Source organism: Blennius ocellaris, assembly GCF_963422515.1.
Source record: "Blennius ocellaris genome assembly, chromosome: 19".
In the NCBI taxonomy this organism is placed as follows: domain Eukaryota; kingdom Metazoa; phylum Chordata; class Actinopteri; order Blenniiformes; family Blenniidae; genus Blennius; species Blennius ocellaris.
The window spans coordinates 22,714,601-22,733,306 of NC_137668.1; the positions used below are offsets into that span (position 1 = coordinate 22,714,601).

Here is an 18,706-nt window from a genome sequence, read left to right on the forward strand (position 1 = left end):
GAAATGTGATGATGTTGTTCTTTTAAAGGACACACTTTGAATGCATGGCTGTGTCTCTTTGTTGTGTGACTGGACACACACACACACACACACACACACACACACACACACACGTCCAAACCCTTTAATAGAATGACGCAGCGAGTTGTGCACGTCTGCTCCAGGTACTGTAGTGAAATGCTCGGCGTTACTGATGCAACCGAGAAGTAACTCTACCTTTGGATGAAGGGAATGTAAAAGTTAGCATAAGAAAAACCCCCATGGACACACAACCGCAGGGCATCTCAGGTATTTGCTCCTGCACTTTTTTCTAAACCGACTATAAAGTAGATTCTGACAACAGAGGAGGAAATGTTGCAATTATTGTGAGAAGTTTGTCGGAAGTTACCGAGGGAAGTTTTGCAAGCCTCTCAGGAGAAGCTGATGTGTAGAGCGTACGTAGAAATCCTACAGAAAATCTGTGTTTTTATTAAAGAATCGGTTCAGTAATTAGCATTAGCAAAGATTTTAAATCATTCCTTGCATTTTTAAGACATTTAAGAGCCATTTAATAAATACAGTTGCACGTTAAAAGGAGTTGTTGATGGACGACAAGAAACATTGGGACGGTTTCAAGAAATCTGTTGGTTTATTCCAGCTGCATCGGAGGAACGTAGAAAGTTCGAGGTTGGAAAGGAGCCACCGTTGTTTTTTTTTTTATGTTGTCACCTGTGAGTAAGAAGTTATGACTTCCTGTCAAACAACAAATTACCACATAAAGTAGAACAGCTTCACTAAACGCTTTGAAACGGTTTTCACTGTTTCATTTGGAACTCCAGAAGCTGTTTTCTGTTGGGTTTTTTTTTCTAAATGTGTGCCAATTATTCTCAGATACTCGCTCTAGTACATCATCGTGGATCCCGGGACGACCAGGAAAGATAAACTATTTTTGGTTTGTCCATTTCACTGAATTTTTCACCCCACTTTCTTTATGGCGTCACTTGTTTTCTCCAGTTATATCTACTTGTCTATATTTCTGCCCCTTGAAAATCAGTTTCTACGCACACTGATCACTGGAGGGAGAGCATGTGAGGTCAGGTTAGTCATGGAAAGTTGCTTGCCTGGCATTCATTGCTCCTCATCAGACGTCTTCATCATTTTTTCTTTTTACTTTGTCATTCAAAAATACACGTCAAACTTAATTGTTTTTGTTTTTCCCCCCCAACACTTAATTAACAAGATCCTTGATTAATGTGCCGCCGTAATTGAACTCCCATCCGCTTTCAAAGTGATCGGTTTAGCTCCGGCTAACTGACTTCCCGGGGTTTATCACCGCCATTACTCCTCTCCCAGCGATTTACAGTACCGGGTGAATTCAATTAGGTGCGGCTCTCTGTCGAGCTGCCCGCCTGAGAAACGGCCTTCATTTCACCTGTGCGGCGCTGGCAGCCATCAAGACGGCTTCGGAGAAGACAAAAGGATGGAGGCTTTCCAAAGAATCAATTAACAATGGGGCAAATCCATCGAGACACTTCTAGGTTTTTGCTTTAATTTTTATTTAATGACGGTATAGTAGTGGTATCGTGGTTGGAAATGGAGCCAGTAAGTTAGATTATTATGTCCATTTGCTGTCACAATAATGTGTAATGAATCGATTTTTTTTTTGCCATGTCGCGTTTATAAAAACTCTTGACTTGAGTGAGAAATGATGTATTCAGAGCACATTTTCTGCAATGTTTTCGTCGTCCGTTTCTTCTTCCCTTCAAATTGCAAACGCCTAAACTAAACCGTACAACTCATTGTGGCGTTGATTGGCGCTCAGATTTTCTTCCGCCAGGCGCATTCATCATTCCGCCGGGCCCCGGTGGAATTAAACGACTCTCGCATTGTACTTGGGATTCTGCCAGAGTAAATATTGTTGTCTGCTGTTAGTGATTACACACAATCGCTCCTCAGCTATTAAATCAGTGAAGAGAAGAAAAGAAAAAAAAAAGGAAGGTTCTGTGATAATGGAAACAAAAGCAAAGCGCCACAGGAAGTCTCTGAAAACTTTCGTCTAATGGAAAGCGTGTGTGTGTGTGTGTGTGTGAATTCAGATCGCTTGTCTTGAAACCCATTTTCAAGTCTGATCAGTTTTCAGGGTGGATCCTCCGCCCCGGTATTGCGACGCCACTTCTCGTGGCGTTGAACAACCCTCCCGCTGCCCTTGGCGCCGAGTGCCGCCTCACTCCCCATTGACTTTGACTGAGGAGCGATTCAAAAGAAGTCCTCAGCGGGGGAGGGTCAGCCGGGACGGAATACAGATCAGGGGGAGCTCTTCTTCTTCTTCTTCTTCCTCCTCCTCCTCCTCCGCTCGTCCTTGGAGGACCGTGAAGGAGACTGGATAAACTCGGCGGGCCTACAACTTTCTTCCTCTGAGAAACTGATTGAGATCGTGGACAGAAAAAAACACACTGGACTGTTTTTTTCGTCTCGTGATTTTTTTTTTTCGTCCTCGCGGTCACGTCGTCTTTTTTCCATCATGTGCCCCGCTGCCACTCGGAGCATGTGCTCTTATCTCTATGTGCGTTCAAGCATTGTAAAATTGTCCCCCGATAAGCACTGCGATTTACTGTTTTTTGAGAAAAAAGCCCGTGTCCTCCGGGCGTCTCCTGATAAGAGCATTTTATATTGCTGTTTCATTGGCCTGTCATTTGTAGTAAAAGTTACCTGCACACGGCTCCATTCAGGTAACGGTGGACTGGGAGAAGAGTGTGCGGTGAAGTTAATCTTTTCATCTCAGCTCTCAGACGACTGTCCAGCTCTGAACAGGCTGTGTGCACATTCTTCTGTCGGCCTTGGTGGCTGCATGTTAAAATAATACCCAAGTCTTGTTTTGTTTTTTTCACGATTGTGTTTCATGTTACACGACGGCTAAAACCTCAGTTTTCTTGTAAATTGACTTAAACTTCTAACCGTAAATTGCAACATTTGTTCGTAGCGTATGGATTTCCTGACTCACACGGCAACGTTTTGCGTTGCAGGAGAGTTTCGCAATGCTTTTGGAACGATGTCTGTTTTCACGTTGTGCCACTAGTTGGCGCTGTTTTTTTTTTTTTTTTTGTAAAGTTGCGCTTACAGTGGCTTTGAGCAAACGGTGTCGGGTAATGTCCAAAACGCTACAAAAGTTTTCCGTTGTCGCTTGAAAAGTGTCATCGATTAATGTTTGCATTGTTCTGATTCACACGAAAGCCATCAAGCTTAAAATGTGTGTAAAAAAAATAAAGGGGGAGTAATTTTTTGGGGGGGCTTTTGAAGTTTTGTTTAGTTTGAAGTGCACACAAGGTGGTTCTGCTGGATGTTTGACAGTTATAATGAATATCATATTGCTCTGATTGCATTAAAAGCTTCAGACGTGACTCCAAAAGGAATTCCTGCATTATTGTGATTATTTACTGTCGGTGGTTGTCTTGGACATGGTTGAGCAGGAGTTGTCAAACAAAAGGCTGTTTCTGTTACACAGTTTGAGAAAAATGTAAAAATCCCCCCAAAAAATCGACTTTGTATGACACAAACAACCAGGAAAATACAAGATTGTGTCACTTCTCTTTCCACAAAGCAGCAATTAAATGGTTGGCTTTCTTATGTCAACTTTCCCATGAGAGCGTACAAGAAAAGTGGCATTTAAGTCCATGTTTCCCACCTTGAAAGTGAAGTTTTAAATGTTCTCATTTAAAATAAACCAGCACAAAAGAATATAAAGTGTTTTGACTTGGGTTTGTCTTTCCTCTTGTGGTCTGCCAGGTCACTTCCAGCTCTCTCCCACGGTGAACATGCCGCAGGACGACATTGTGATGATCGAAGACGACCGGCCGCCGCTGCTTCCCGCCCACCTCTCGGACCGCTCGTCCTCCAGTTCCCACGACGACATGGGCTTCGTGGGGGAAAACCCGGCGCCGTGGATCCACGAGCTGCCCGACCAGAACGAGTGGTAGGCAGCAGCTTAGACTTCACTTTGCAGCGGAGGCATCTGAATAATTCACCGCTGGACGGACTTCAAACGGGAAGAGAGCAGGGCAGCGATGACGGGAGGTGTGGGTCAGCTGGTTTTACGTACGTGCAGCTGGTGAAGAATCGTCCTGGTTTATAAATCTACATATTTCCAATTTTTTCTTTTTCAGTTTTTACTTGAATTTAAAAAAACAAACAAGGGTATTTCTGTTATTACTTTTTCCTCAGTTATCACTGAGGGACTGTGAGTCAGTTCAATTTTCAAGGCAGTTTCATAGAGAAAAGCAACAATTCCACATGAGCGAGTAGGGGGAAAGGAGAAACCGCCTTTTAACAGGAAGTAACCTGCAGAACCAGACTTTCTGATGTTTCAGTTAAGATTGTGAGTTGGAAAGAGAGAAAGAGAACCTGACAGACACACAGATTGTTTGGAGGGAACACCATAACACTGCACCACAACAGAGAAACCTCTAAAGTACAAAATAACATATTTTTTGTCAATCGCTTTGGGAAAGTGACGTTATCTTGCTTCAAGGCTATTTTAGGAATCCTAAAAATCAGGGCGCATGTTTGATAAATAATGAATCAGCAGTAGTCAAGTGTTAGGGAAAGTCCTGCTGCACATTTCAGCTCTCTCTTGTGTCGGCAGTCCAGCTTTACGAACTGAAACAATTGCCAAGCAACCTTGAAGACCTTTTTCAAAGCAGCATAATACGTTTACTGAACTGTTTTATACATTTTGGGGTAAAAACTGGAATGAAACTCTCTTTTCATTAGCAGAATGTCTCATTTCATGACAGGTGTGGCTTGAAATCCACTTGTAATTCTATTAATTAATTTAAGTGTTTTCCATTTCATGTAATTCCATGAACCTTGTGTGTTTTTTCCTGATTGGCTACTTGGAAGTCACATGGCTGCAGTGAGAGAAGCCCGAGGTTTTGAAGGTTTCCCTTTTCCCTACTGGCTTCCACGAATAGAGATGCCCGCTTTTTTTAGTGTTTTTATGTTATTTTCCCCAGAGACTCTCGACCTTACCCCCCCCCTGGTTCTCTCTCTCTCTCACTCTCTCTCTCTCTCTCTCTCTCTCTCTCTGTGTCTCTCTCATTTATTATGAATGAGTGGATTTGCTCAGCGTGCCTCTTGCTCACGTGATGTCAGAGGTTTGTCGTAGTGGATTACGTCCACGGCATATGGCTGAAACACACACACACACACACACACACACACACACACACACACACACACACACACACACACACACACACACACACACACACACACACACACACACACACACACACACACACACACACACACACACACACACACACACACACACACACACACACACACACACACACACACACACACACACACACACACACACACACACGCATGCGCACAGGACTGGAGCGTGCCACATACTACTGCCCAAGGTTATCCTAAATAATTCATGCCTTCCAAGACACACACATGCACACACACACACACACACACACACACACACACACACACACACACACACACACACACACACACACACTCACACACTCTGCTTTACTCAACAGCTGCTTAAACGTATCATGACTCTCGCCGACTTTTCTCGTTTTCCTCTTTCGAGCACCCGTAACGTCACGGCGCACTCTCTCATGGCGCCAGTAGGGCTCCAGCCTGGAGGGGGAGGGGGGGGGGGGGGGGGGGGCAGAGGTGGGTCACCCGGCCTCGCCCCGTAGGGAAACTGCTCGTTTTTAATTAAGCGCTCGCCACGGCGCAGCCCGGGCGCTGCGGGTTCTGAATATGTATTGCGCGGAGCTGTGGACGTCTCACCTCTTGGCCCCTCCGGCATTATGCAGCCTCGCTTCCTCGCCGGAGAGACGCCTCGCCAAGGCCACGGCTCCACACGTCCACCGCGTTCCCCCCAAGGGGCGGCGAACATGAGGCCCGCGGGCCAAAAGGCGTCGATCCGGGCCACAGAACCACCAAGCAAGATTGTAAAAATTCCAAATATTGATTATTTTTTGAGATTTCTCAAGAGTAACGACACAACACAACATTGAGACCCGAGCTGAGGTATCAGTGATGCTGCCATGAACGTGGGGTCAGACGATTTGGCCTAAAAAAAAAAAGAAAATCTATGATTGTTTTTAAGAAATATTTGATTTTCGATTCAATTCTCTGTGTCAATGCACTTAGAAATTACTGCAGACATGAGATAAATTGTTGCTGTGATTGTCCTCGGAGTTTAAATGCATATAAACAACCCTGAAATAAGTAAATACGGCTCAGTCAATCAACAAATACACAAGAGTTAACCGAGATGAAACCAACGTAGATGAAAGTAATGCTGCTGTCGAGTTGAACAATTTAATTTCATCACCAGCCTACTTCCCTGTTATTAATTTAGGAGTAATCAAAGGCCCATTTTAGCATCTGGTGCTGCTTATTCACAGCGATATTACCGCCAAATCAAACTGGAATTAATTTTGTTTTCATAATCTACTCTCACTTATTGAACTATACTTATTTCTCCTCCGTAACTCGCCGCCTCTCGCTGCGTCTCTCCTCTCCGGCTCTCTAAGTGAACGACCCGGGTCACGTGTTGTTGTGTTAATGGGCCGGGCCCGGAGATAAATGGCTGTTTTCGAGGCAGAAATCGCATCTCATACACAGTCAGGAGACACGGAGTGACCTACTTTCTTCCTCCTGACATCCAGAGCTAATAATATATCTGCCTTTTGTGCGTGTGTGGAGACTGGGAATCAGGATCATTAACATTTTATTGATACGGCTGCATTTATTGACATATCAGTCCTGGATTTTCAGATCGATCTTTTTTTTTTTTTATTTAAGAAAAATGAATCGATAGCGGGAATATAATTGCATGTTTTAAATGTAACAGTTAATTGCGTCTCTCGGATCTGTGTTTATTTTATACTCTCTGGGTGGAAAGCTGTTGGGCTCATGTTTAATGATATTTAGCTTACATCCCGACAGCTTGTGTTTGGCCTCGTGCTTCAGGTGTTCGCTGAGGCAGCTTTGCTGAAAGGCTGCTGACAGAGCAGGTTGAAATATTGTTTTTCTGTTTACGGATAACGTTTGCGCACATAACTCACTCAATTTCTATAAAAAAAAAAAAAGTATAGTTTTTGCATCTGCTTTCACTGTTTCCACTGCAGCTTCTCCGCTCCACTGCGTCTCTTCAAACAAACAAGCGTATCCACACCATACACATTGTAGTTTTGACAGTGTGGTTTAAAATGGAATCATAAATAGTCGGAAAAATAGATAAAATGTAATGTAAAGAAAAACATATTTTAGGTTATTGATACTGAAATATTTAAGTATCAGCATGTTTTCTGGACTTTGGGATTAAACTACATTACCCATGGAAAACCAATGTTCAAACCTGGGACATTATATATCTCAGGTGGCAGTCTCATAATTGTGACTCCTTATTTTATTAAGTCAGGCTCTCACTTTCCTTTTAGTTTCTCAAAATTTTCAACAATCTGTGTTTCCACTGTCGTCTCTCTGCTCCGTCTTTATACACCATAGAGCTCGAGGAAGGAAAAGGTTCCAGCGTAATTAAAAACTAAATGCAAAAAAAAAAAAAAGTAAGGAACAATAAATCACACCTAAAAGTTAATAAGTACTGATAAGAACAGCAATAATGTTGGAGCTTATCAGTATGGCTGCATTTCAAGATTCAGCCCTGAGGCCTCTTTTGCATTCAAGTTATAAAACAAAAAACAAAAAAATCATTGCATTGCGTCTCTTATAATCAAATAAGCCGACAATGGATTATAAATATTACAGCCTTGGGTACATTTGGTTATTTGTCACTGTTGCATCACAGACCGTTTATATTGGGATTTATATGAACACTACTCATGTTTAATTGGATAACTAATGGGAGTATTAATCTTGAGTCGTTTGAGCTGTAGAGGGTTGCCAGTTCAAGTCCGTTCCTGCCGCCACATAATCCCACGCGGGGGCATCCGAGGAGAAACCCTGGGTTTGTGTCTTAACACCGGGGTTATCTCAGCCAGCTGCTGAGGCCTGCGTTTGCGTCGGCTGAGTCACGAAAGTGTGTGAAAGTGATCCGGGGCGCTGATGGAAACCAGCATGTGTCGGCCTGACGGCTTTCGCAGGATAAATAAAGGCCGTAAATTATTGCTCCGCATATCTGCGCTAAGTTCATTTGAGAGTAGGGTCAGGACCCGCCGTGATGATTCCCCGAGCCGCGTCCACCTCCTCCTTCATTAGCTCGGAGTCCAAAGCCAAACAGGAAGAGGCACGTCAAGGTGATTTACAGTGGAAGGGAACGCGATGGGCCGCCTGATACTGTGGGTTTTGGTAGAATAAACTGGATAAATGAGAAGATGAAAGCTCTTTTCTTTCCTCCTTTCCTCTCCGGACTCGAGTGTGGAAGGGTGTCGGAGGAATTTAGTGTGCACTTAAAGCAGCTGTGGCTCTTCGGAGGACGGAGGAGGAATGTCTCCAGTTTCCACCTGGTTTTCATCGCAGGATTTGATGCGGGGCCAGTTCGCAGGGTGTGTCGACGCTTTTAGGTTCCCGTCCAGACCGAGTTCTTTTTTACACTTTGAGTGTAGTGTCCAACGCCGGATCAGATCCAAATCTGTTCATCTGCGGACTAAAAAGGGGGCTGATAGATAAATAAATCAATCCATGAAGTGAAAACGGTTGGTTTACATGACGACAGTCCTCAGTCACTGAAAACGCAAGTTTTTGAAACCGATCTGACTATTGTTCCCGTGGAAAATGAACTCTCCCATCTCTTAGAAGCTAAACCCTTCTGAAATGTACCGTATTAATGAATTCTACCGTATTAAAGAGTTCTTCTTCACATATGCGAGTCGATCAAGAATAACGAGGGGGTCTTGACTCTCAGGCCAGATTCTCCTGGGACTTTATGTAGTTTTATTGTTGAAAGTCACCCAGAACATCCGTGTTCTCCCATTGTTTCAGTTTGTAGCGTATTGTTCTCTCTGCACATTGATGTGTCATTTTTGACCGAACATGAGATTTTTTTTTTGCTGTTGAGACAAAAACACAACTACGTTTTCACTGGAAGCGTTGTTGTGTAAACAAGGCGGCCTCAGTTTCCCAGAGATCAGCTTTCGAGCACCTTTCTGAAGCTCGGAGAGAGACGGCGACAACCGAGGAAACTTTGAAGCTTTTCATTTCGACTCCTCGGCATCGTCACCCACGCCCGTGTGAAGATTTCCCCTTTCACAACAATCATCCCCTTGGTACTTTTGTCAAAATGTCTCTCCGAGACGCCATCAACCTCGTCCTTCAGACGCAGAAATAACAACTTTCAAAAAAGCCACAAAAAAAAACGCATCACAAGTCTCTGTGCTCGGGAGAAGTTTTGTTACGAGCTCCACGAGGACTGAAGGAAAGCGTCTTGGCTTTGAACACGAGCGTCGGCGCGAGAATGGAGTCGTCTCGCCTTCCAACAACACCTTTATGCTTCCTCGTGCTGCGTTTCGCCGAGCCCACTGCGATTCAGTGTCTTTTCTTTTTCTCTCCTTATTGCTCATTTAGATGCTCATACTTACAGCCACTATAAAGAAAACCGCTTTCACTTTTATGGCCGGCGTATTACACGAGATGACAAGTGTATTTTTCCTTCTTTCTTTTTTTTTTTACTACAGTTTATCAGCTCGGCCGCCTGTAATTACGAATCTGACTTGACACTCGGCACGCTGTAGGTTCTCGTGTAATTGCACGTTAGTACGCGAGCAGAAGTTCACAGTTTTCCCACATAATTGCCAAAGGGCACAGCTGGTTTTTGGTTGCGGTTTTCTTTCGTGACCGTTATTGGAGAAACGGGAGCTCCGATTGAAAGAATTTTGTGGCGAAGTCACCTTTTTTCTTTCGGCTCCGGTTGCGGTGGCGGACGTGCAGTTTCCTCCGGGGCGGTGGGTGGCAGCGCGGCGCTCTTAACATTTGCAGCGAGAAGCCCGGCGTGAGCTTTCTGCAGCAGCAGTCTGAAAGTGTCGGGAGCGTGGCACGGCATCACGGAGAGGCAGGAGCTAACGACTTCCAGCCAGCCCGTGGCGTACATCCTCCCATTAGCATCTGCACACCACTGTTATCATTACTGCTCGGCAGCCCACCTCATTACCGTCCTGCTACTTTTTTCAAGCCCCGACTTACATGCAAAATCTGGTCAGATAAAAGTAGACTCATGTATTTGCGATAATTTGTCCTGTTGTAGTTTATTTATGGTGACGTTTTAGTAGGAAACCAGTGGGTTCAGGGTGTGTGTATTATGGGATTAAACCTCATTATGAGTATATATCATAGGTTGAAGGAAAAAAAACAGTCACAGGATCTCTAAAGTGAACATTTTTCTTAGTCCAAATAAAGGAATGTTGACTTTATTTACCCCTCACACTCTTCATTTCAGTATTGGATTTCCTTAAGTGCCATATTAGAGTCAATCCCAGCTAACAATGGGCACTCTACCACACATTCACAACCCTAACCCATGTATAGAGTCTAAATTGAAAGTTATTATTTAGTCTACAATTCTGCTACTTGTTTAAAAAAAAAAAATTATAATTCTTTGAAATTTTTGCCATTTGCTTGGTGGCTTGACAGTCCAGACAGGAGCCCACTGGCCTCATGTTTCACTCCCCTGCACTAGACAAAGGCTAAAAATATCCACCTGTCCATCAAGAGCCTGCTGCCAGTTCTCGCTGACGTTGGGCAGAAGGTAGAGAGACACAAGGAGACGGACAGTATCTCCGACACACGATCACTCATGCAGCCAATCTCGAGTCACAAATTGAACCTAAAATCCAGGCCTCGGGAAAAGACGTGACCTCTGGGCAGAGATGGCCCGTCCATCCATCCATCCAATCCGTCCACAGGGGAGAATCCCTGTCCCCAATTAACGTACAGCTTCTACAACGGAGTCGTAGTTTAACCACTAGGGGCGCTGTGACAACTCACCCCCGATGCAAGTCTACTGCCTCCGTACTGCTCCTGCAGGCCCGGACCTCAATCTGGATGAGGCTGACGGAGTGGAGGATAGACGTCGATTCTCATTAAGGTGGTAGAGGACAGGGGGAGGAAGAGAGGGATGGATGGAGGTGAAGAGAGAACCAGACTCCTCCTCGGTCTCTGCGAGATGTCACAGGTGGAAACATCATTTCCCAGGCAGCTCTGACACAGTCTGTCAACCAGCAGAGATGGAAAAGGACTCCAGACAAACATACACATTCACCGCAGCCCCCCCATACCCCCCCACCCTCACCCACGCTCACGCACACACAAATACAACATTTCGGCACACGCGCTCTCAGTCTCACGAGTGTTTAGATACACATTGGCTGGTAAACAATTTCACAAATTAACATATAAAGTGGAAAAGGTCCGCACAGACACGAACAAACAAACTTTGCAGGGAGGCTGCCTACTTCGGTTGACTCCCTAATAGTCTCTATCATCAGCAGAGTAACTAAGAATCACAAGTGTTCTATTAAGCACACATTTTTCCCATCAAGCCATCAGCATAACTGCATATAAATGCAAACAGCCCTGCACACACACACACACACACACACACACACATTTGAAATTTCCATGCAAGCAGGTGAATCTTTGTGCCCACACACACACACACACACACACACACACACACACACACACACAGCCCGATTTCTAGACAGGACGACGCATAAAGTTTGAATAAATACCAGATGTAATTATTTGTCAGAAACTCATATTTTATTCATAAAAGGAACATATCGGATGTTAAAAGTAAGACTTTTTTTTAAAATTTCATTGCATGACAAAAAAAGTCATTTGAAACAAGAGGTGGACAGGTATGGTAACGTTAAGTTATGCGCCGATTCCACTTTTTCACAGTACAAGCTACATGCTAACGCCCGATACGAGTACTTATTAAATCCCTTTGGTGTGGGTAGATTTTCCTTTAAAGTTTTATTAACACTGAGGAGGTTTCTCAAGCTCTGGAATCCAGAGTTGAACTTGCCTGGCGAGACTTTACTTCACTAATTGAAAATACTTGAAACATTGCAGAAGAAAACATCTTAGAGAAGAATATTAGAGAGGAAATGGCCATAATTCTTCTCACAAAACTCAATAAAGTCTCTTCATTTTTGAGTTTTGAACGTGGTCATGTCTCAACCTTTTGGAGATGTATGACTTGGTCAATTCTCTTACTTTCAATATAATAAAAATATAATTTCAATATAATAAAAAAAACATATTTCGTGCCAACTATCACACCCTGTATTCTTTGACATTTTACGTACCTTGAATCACAATGTAAAATTCAATTAGTCCCCTCCAGCTTTATGAATATTTAGCATGTCTCAGCGGTGCAGCGTCGCCGCCGGCGTGTCATGAACGTTCTCACTTTTGTAACCTCACACCCCACCCCCTCCACCCACCGCCGTGACGACGGTGCAGCTGAAGCTCAGCGGGAGCGATGCCGACACAACAACACATCGGCCCGACGTAGCGAGAGCAGCCAAAGTCGATTACAGCGCCCGTACACCGGACGGAGACTCGACTCCACTCGGGGGTCGGCGAACGGACAGAGAGGTCTCAACTGATCTCGTTTGCCTTTGGCGTGTCTCCCCGCGCAACTTCATCGCAATTAAAAAAAAGGAGATTAAAGCAAATCACAGGTGCAGCTGCTCCTGATGGAGACGTTTTGTTTTCCTACCCTGCATCAAGTCCAGCGATTCACACAAGTGATTAAACGAGACCGTTTAAAGTCATTGGACACATTTTCCCAGGATGCAACAAAAAAGTCTGTATTTTCCTCCGTGTGATTTCACACCATTAATGTAGAGATCAGCAGAGATCCTGGCATCACTTTTATATTATTGTTTCAAAAAAGGTTTGTGTTTACCTGGTAAACTTTTTAAAACGCAGAAATGGCAGAAACTCTGAAAACAATGCAGTTGGCGTGTTGGGCCACTAGTTGGTGTTGTTTGTTTTTGTAATAAAACCACACGCATGCAGCAGAGAACAATACTCCATAAATATTAACACGGACATTCTTGCGGACAGACGGACCAAGTTGGATTGTTATTATGGTGAGAAAGTGCATTTCTCCCTCTTTCCACAGAGACGGAGCATTTTCAAAAATAATAATCATAATAATAATGCATTTCATGTATAGGCACCTTTTAAAAAGTTCACTTCCACCATCCTTGTTAGTTATACATAACGGGTACCAGTCTCTGTATGCATAAGCTGGAATGGACTCCAGCCATTGTCACTTTAACTTGGATAAGACGGCTATGAAAGATGTAAAGATCAGTGTCCCGGATAGGTTCATGGATGGATGCGTATTTTATACCTAAACGCTGCTTCCATACATGTTGGCAACTTCTCCCCACAAAGTGATTGAAGGCAACTCCAGCTCCCCGACCCAGCTGCCCACCGGTGCAGTCATCTGGATCTACCCCCGTCTCAAACCCCAGATGGGCCCATTTCCGAAAGCACCTTGCGGGGGTGTTGCTCTCCACCTCTTACCCCCCTCTTCTCCAGTGCACTGAAACCCCCCCCCCCCACCACCACCACCACCACATCCAACTCTTCTCAAACTCAAAGTACCTGAGATTTGATTCTTTGACTTCATTCTTAAGATTATTCGTGAGGGGGGGGGGGGGGGATAAAAGTATATGTCACCAGGGTAATTGTGAGCGCGCGGGGCTTTTAGCGCACACCACTTAGCAATGACGCCGATGTGCAGTTTGACACATTTAAGTTCCTGCGAGCGGAGACGGGAACAAGCTGATGCAAAATGCAAGTTGGAGCTCTGGATGTGCCTGTGAGCAATCCTCAACGCTGGTTAATTTTAGATGATGGGAGGGGAGGGGGGGGGGGGGGGGGGGGGGGGGTTTGAACAGGGAGGAGAGCATCTGCTCAGGATGGAGGAAATTGCTTTTAAATTCTGGTTAAAGGAGGAGAGATGAGGGAATGTGTTATACAAATAGACCAGGCCCACTATTACAGGTAGGCCAGAGGCAAGAGGGGGATGACGTTGTGCCGTTCTTTTGATTATCAAACTCTTCTGAGACTAAGGTGGACGTATTTCTTCCATCCATTGAGCTAATTCATTTTTCCACAGGTTTTGTGAGAGATGGTATTTCTAGTGGCCTCACTTTTTCTTACTCAAGCAGTTGAAGTGGACTTAATCATTAGACTTTTCAGGTTCAGGCAGTGTCTCATGACAGAAGGCCTGTGGGAACGTTGATCGCCACGAGAGACTGAAAACAATCTGTAATCGACTTTCTATTAATGGACTGCATCGGCTGTGAATGTGTGTAGTAGCCGTTAGCATGCTGGAAGATTACTCAAGCATTGCAAAGCTTAGAAAGTACATTCATACAACACTTCAACATGGGGACGCATACAGGTCTGCAGATATCCATCCAGATGTGAAACATTATGAGTTTTGATTTATTTCCATCGTTGCAGACGTTTTCAAGTGAAAACAGAAAACTGTATTTGCATTTTCGGGGTCTGTTTACACGACAACAATGGTCCGAGCCACTGAACACTGGACAATTAGAACAATGTGTGTCATGACTCTCAGTCCATGTTCTCCGTAATAAACATCCAGCTCTGTCGTCTGTCCATTAAAATGTTCGTGGGCTCTCATTAGTAATATTTATAACGGAACATTCTTGTTGTTTCATTCCAAAAACAAACGTTAACACCCACGAGAAGCCCGACATGAAAACTAAGTTGTTTTCATCATTTCTGCCATTTGTTGTGTAAACAGATATATTTACCATGCAAACACAAAACTATAATGACACAAAAACAATTAATTTTCAGTTGAAATGTTGGGGTCAAATGTTTCTGCTGCATTTTTCAGTCAGATTTTTTTTTTTTAAAGTGTCCTTTGCACTACTATAGATAAAACACAACAGTGGTAGATGTGCTTAGCCACTCCTGAACAGAGTGATGTCATCAACTCGTGAAGAAGACGTCAATAATTGGGCCGCTGGTGATTACCACCTTTTTAAATTGTTATCGTAGCGACGGCAGAGGCTGTTAGGCGTCAAGCCTCAGCAGCAGGTATCTCTCCCTTGGAAAGCAACAGAATTGTATTTTCTCGTCTGAGTGTCTCTGTATCTCCACATCAGGTGTTTAATCATCGCCCTGCATGCACCAAAGTAAAAAAGGAGGCCAAGCAAAAAAAAAAAGAAAAGAAAAAATTGGAAGCGGATTTGATCCAACAGATTTGATTTTCCAACCAGGTGTATTGACGCCAGCACTGGACTGGTGCCTTGCAGTAGTGGACACAAAACAACCGTTTTAAAAGCTTCTTTTGATTTTTGACAGAATTTTGCACCAGAAATTTTCATTAAAAGTCGCTTTCTGTTGAGATCGTCGAACTTTTTGCAAAAAAAAAACCCCCAAAACTTTTTCGTAACTTGTACTGGACACAACAACAAATAAAAACTTTACAATTCTAAATGTAAAGGTTGTTCTGGAACTATTTTACCGGTCCAACCCACTCGAGATGAAACTGAGCTACATGTGGCCCCTGAGCTAAAACGAGTTTGGCATCGCTGATCTAGATCCTCTTCCATAAATTCATCTTTCAATCATTTTCAGTCATCAGTCCTCCATAGCTGAGTGACAGCACTGTGTCCCCCCCCCCCCACCCCAGAAACATAAAGGCGCCAAGAGTGAATAAAATCTACATTCAGGTTGAAAACGCGTCCTTTCTCGCCCGCATCGTCTCAGTCACGCTCCGACAGATGACATTTGCGGAGGCAGAAAAATAGAGGGCAGGCTTTCTTTTTTTTGTGTGTGTGTGAGCTCAGAATGATGAGAGGAGAGGCGAAGTGGGGGGGTTGGGATGGGGGGGGGTGAAAAGCAAAGGATGATGAATAAATGAATAATACATCTGTGCTGTCATCGTTCTCTTCCTGCTCCACCTCCCTCTCTTCCTGTGTCATCTGGAGTTGGTCCTGCGAGGCGGTCTGATCTTAGTTGGGATTGTCAGGTGTGGTCGACGGGCAAAGTGACACGTCGACGTCGGCGCCCCCCCCCCACCTCCCCGGCACCCGGCGCGGCTCTTTTGTTAAACGGGGTTGACAACCTAAATAAGAACTGGTTACATGCAAACAAGTGCCAGCAGGTCTGCAGTGCCTGGAGCGCCGCGTTGCAAAATTTCCAAGGTTGCTTGAAGGAGAGTCGCCTTCCGGGCGGAGGCGTTCCTTAAACCGCACGTCTCCTCTCTCCAACGCCAGAACGTAAACACGGGATTAGAGAAGCTTCCCCTCTGACGCATCCGATCATTTGAAATTCCATGTATTAGGCGCTGGCTGTAACCGATGAACCTGAAAGAACAAACGACACATCAGCAATCCCAGCCGTGTCCCCCCTCCCCACCCCTCACGCCTCCATCACCTTGATTGTAAATGCACCTTTTTGCATGCAAATCCAACTGTCCCCTCTCTGCAGCCTCAGCCCCTCCAACACCCATCCGATTTTCAATTAAGATCCAGACATAGATAGAGGATCTCAAAGGGAGTGCGACTCGGCGGGGTTGGACCCGCCACTGCTCCAGACGTGCAGGGTGGTGGTGGTGGTGGTGGTGGTGGTGGGGGGGGGGGGTTATTGAGTGGCCATGACCCCAAAGCAGCACGACCTCACAGCAGTATCGCACATCTGGGCCCAGAGCGTCTTCACTCGGATGGTGCTGCATTCTTTTAAACTGCCGGGCAGAAGTGGACAGCCTTAGTTAGAATCGCCATTGAAATGAAAGATTGAAACTGACCGTGTGTGTGTGTGTGTGTGTGTGTGTGTGTATCGAATGTCTTTCCACGTCGACTGCTTTTGTGTTTCAAACAGGAAATGTGTGAATATTCATGTCTTTGATTCGTTTGATCTACTTGTTCTTCTCCCCATCGCGATTCCTCTCCAGCTACAGCAGTGTGACGCTCATTGTTAATTTGATAATATCCAGATCGACTCGCCTTAAGCAATGTTCCATCTTCCTCTTTCGGTTTTCTTCATGAACCTGCAGTTCGCTGAGTCCCGACGCGGACGCCGACGCCTCGTTCCAGAGGGAGGGCTTCGGACGCCAGAGCATGTCGGAAAAGCGCACCAAGCAGTACGAGAGCGCCGCTCACCTGGACATCATCAAGACCCGCAAGTCCAAAAGCATGGATCTCAGTAAGTCGCCTGCAGTGTTTAACACCTGTCACGAATATTTACATCAAAACAACTTTGTGGATGTCATTCTTGGTCTCAAGCCAAGTTTTGCTTATTTGCCTTTGATCCAAATAATTTCAAACACATGAATGAAATCCAGAGTACTCGTTGGAGATTTTCATAAGATAAAACCCAAAACCATTGTGTTGAAACATGAAAACTACATTGTTTTTTGTTGTTGACATAGTTTTCAAAACATTGCTGTGTAAACGTGACATTTTTTCACAAGCTGCATTTGTGCATGGTTTTATTAAAGTAACAAACGGCGCCAACTTGTGACCTGGCATGATGACGACGTCGTTTTGAGCTTTTCGGTCATCTCCTCATCAACGGACGTCTTTTTTGAAACGTTTCAGAAACGACAACAACAAAAACACAAAATAATGCATTGTCAGTTGAAACGCTGTTTAAACATCGCCTGAGTCAGTACGATAGTGAATTCAACTGCAAGGAACAACTTACAATTCAACGTATCTAGTTTAGTGTTGTAATATGACAACTGCAAAGTGTTAGGGTGTCCGGTCTAATACAGGAAATGGATGATTTTATATTCAATTGGCCACACTACAGCTATCCAGATGTCACAGAAGTATAATTAACTCTTAAAATACAGTTGGGGTGATCGTAGGGTTATGTGGATAAGGTTATAAATAGCCAGGATTGGCCAGCACATCAGTCTGTTTTTGTTTTTTTTGCTTTTTGTTGTTGTTTTTTGTATATTAGTTCCCAATTAGTGCCTGGGTCTCAGGTAGCAGCTCATTCTGTGTTAATTTAATGGAGTAAGTGCACTCTAATGCACTCCAAGTAAAGTTCAAAACACCCCGACTATGATGGATCAATTGTAGAGACGCTGAAGAGGCCAACTGGCAACAAACATCTATCTCTTGCAAATGCCACTTCATTGCTTTGCTCGGCTCCCTCCAGCGCCTCCACACCTCTCGGAGTAATGAGTGTTTTCTTCAATCATTCAGAACGAGCACAATGGCAAAAGGTTCCCGCATTAGTTGCCAAGTCACAATTCGCCGCCGCGCACCTCCCTCTCGGCGTTATGAGAAACCCCCTTTTGATGGCGCCGCAATTACCTCGAATAACACTCTCCCCCCCCCCACATGCATCCAGAGGGGCCAAGATCACACGTCAAATAACGACTGGTTGTGGCGGAAGCAGGACCGTCTTTGTTTAACCCTCTGGGGCCGGCGGACGCACCGGTGCGTCCTCGGCACATGACCGTTTGAGAAGGCAGTAGCGTCGCAGCACAGCGTCATCTGGTCCAGTGTTTCAATCCGTGTCGAAAGCGCAGATATAAAACTACAAGCTCGTTTTTAAATTATGTCGATAGCCCAAATAAAAGCGGAGATATGAGGAAAACTGTGTCCGTGTTTTTCCGCGACATTTTAGTGCGTCAGGTGATGAAGACCGGTCAGGAGTGAAAGTGAAATTAAACAACACTCTAATGTGGCAGTATGCCTTTCACTCATTGGTT

At 44.6% G+C, this 18,706-nt stretch overlaps 1 protein-coding gene across 1 annotated transcript in view; it reads left to right on the forward strand.

Annotated features, from left to right (window-relative positions):
- LOC308144074 (partitioning defective 3 homolog) overlaps nucleotides 1–18,706 on the forward strand; it is a gene marked incomplete at its 5' end in the record, with an annotated part of 381,275 nt that overhangs the window by 226,266 nt on the left and 136,303 nt on the right. Inside the window, 2 exons of the mRNA XM_080515105.1 lie at nucleotides 3,763–3,949; nucleotides 17,036–17,184. Of these exons, the coding sequence (XP_080371231.1) occupies nucleotides 3,763–3,949; nucleotides 17,036–17,184 (336 nt within the window). The remainder of the gene's footprint in view (nucleotides 1–3,762; nucleotides 3,950–17,035; nucleotides 17,185–18,706) is intronic.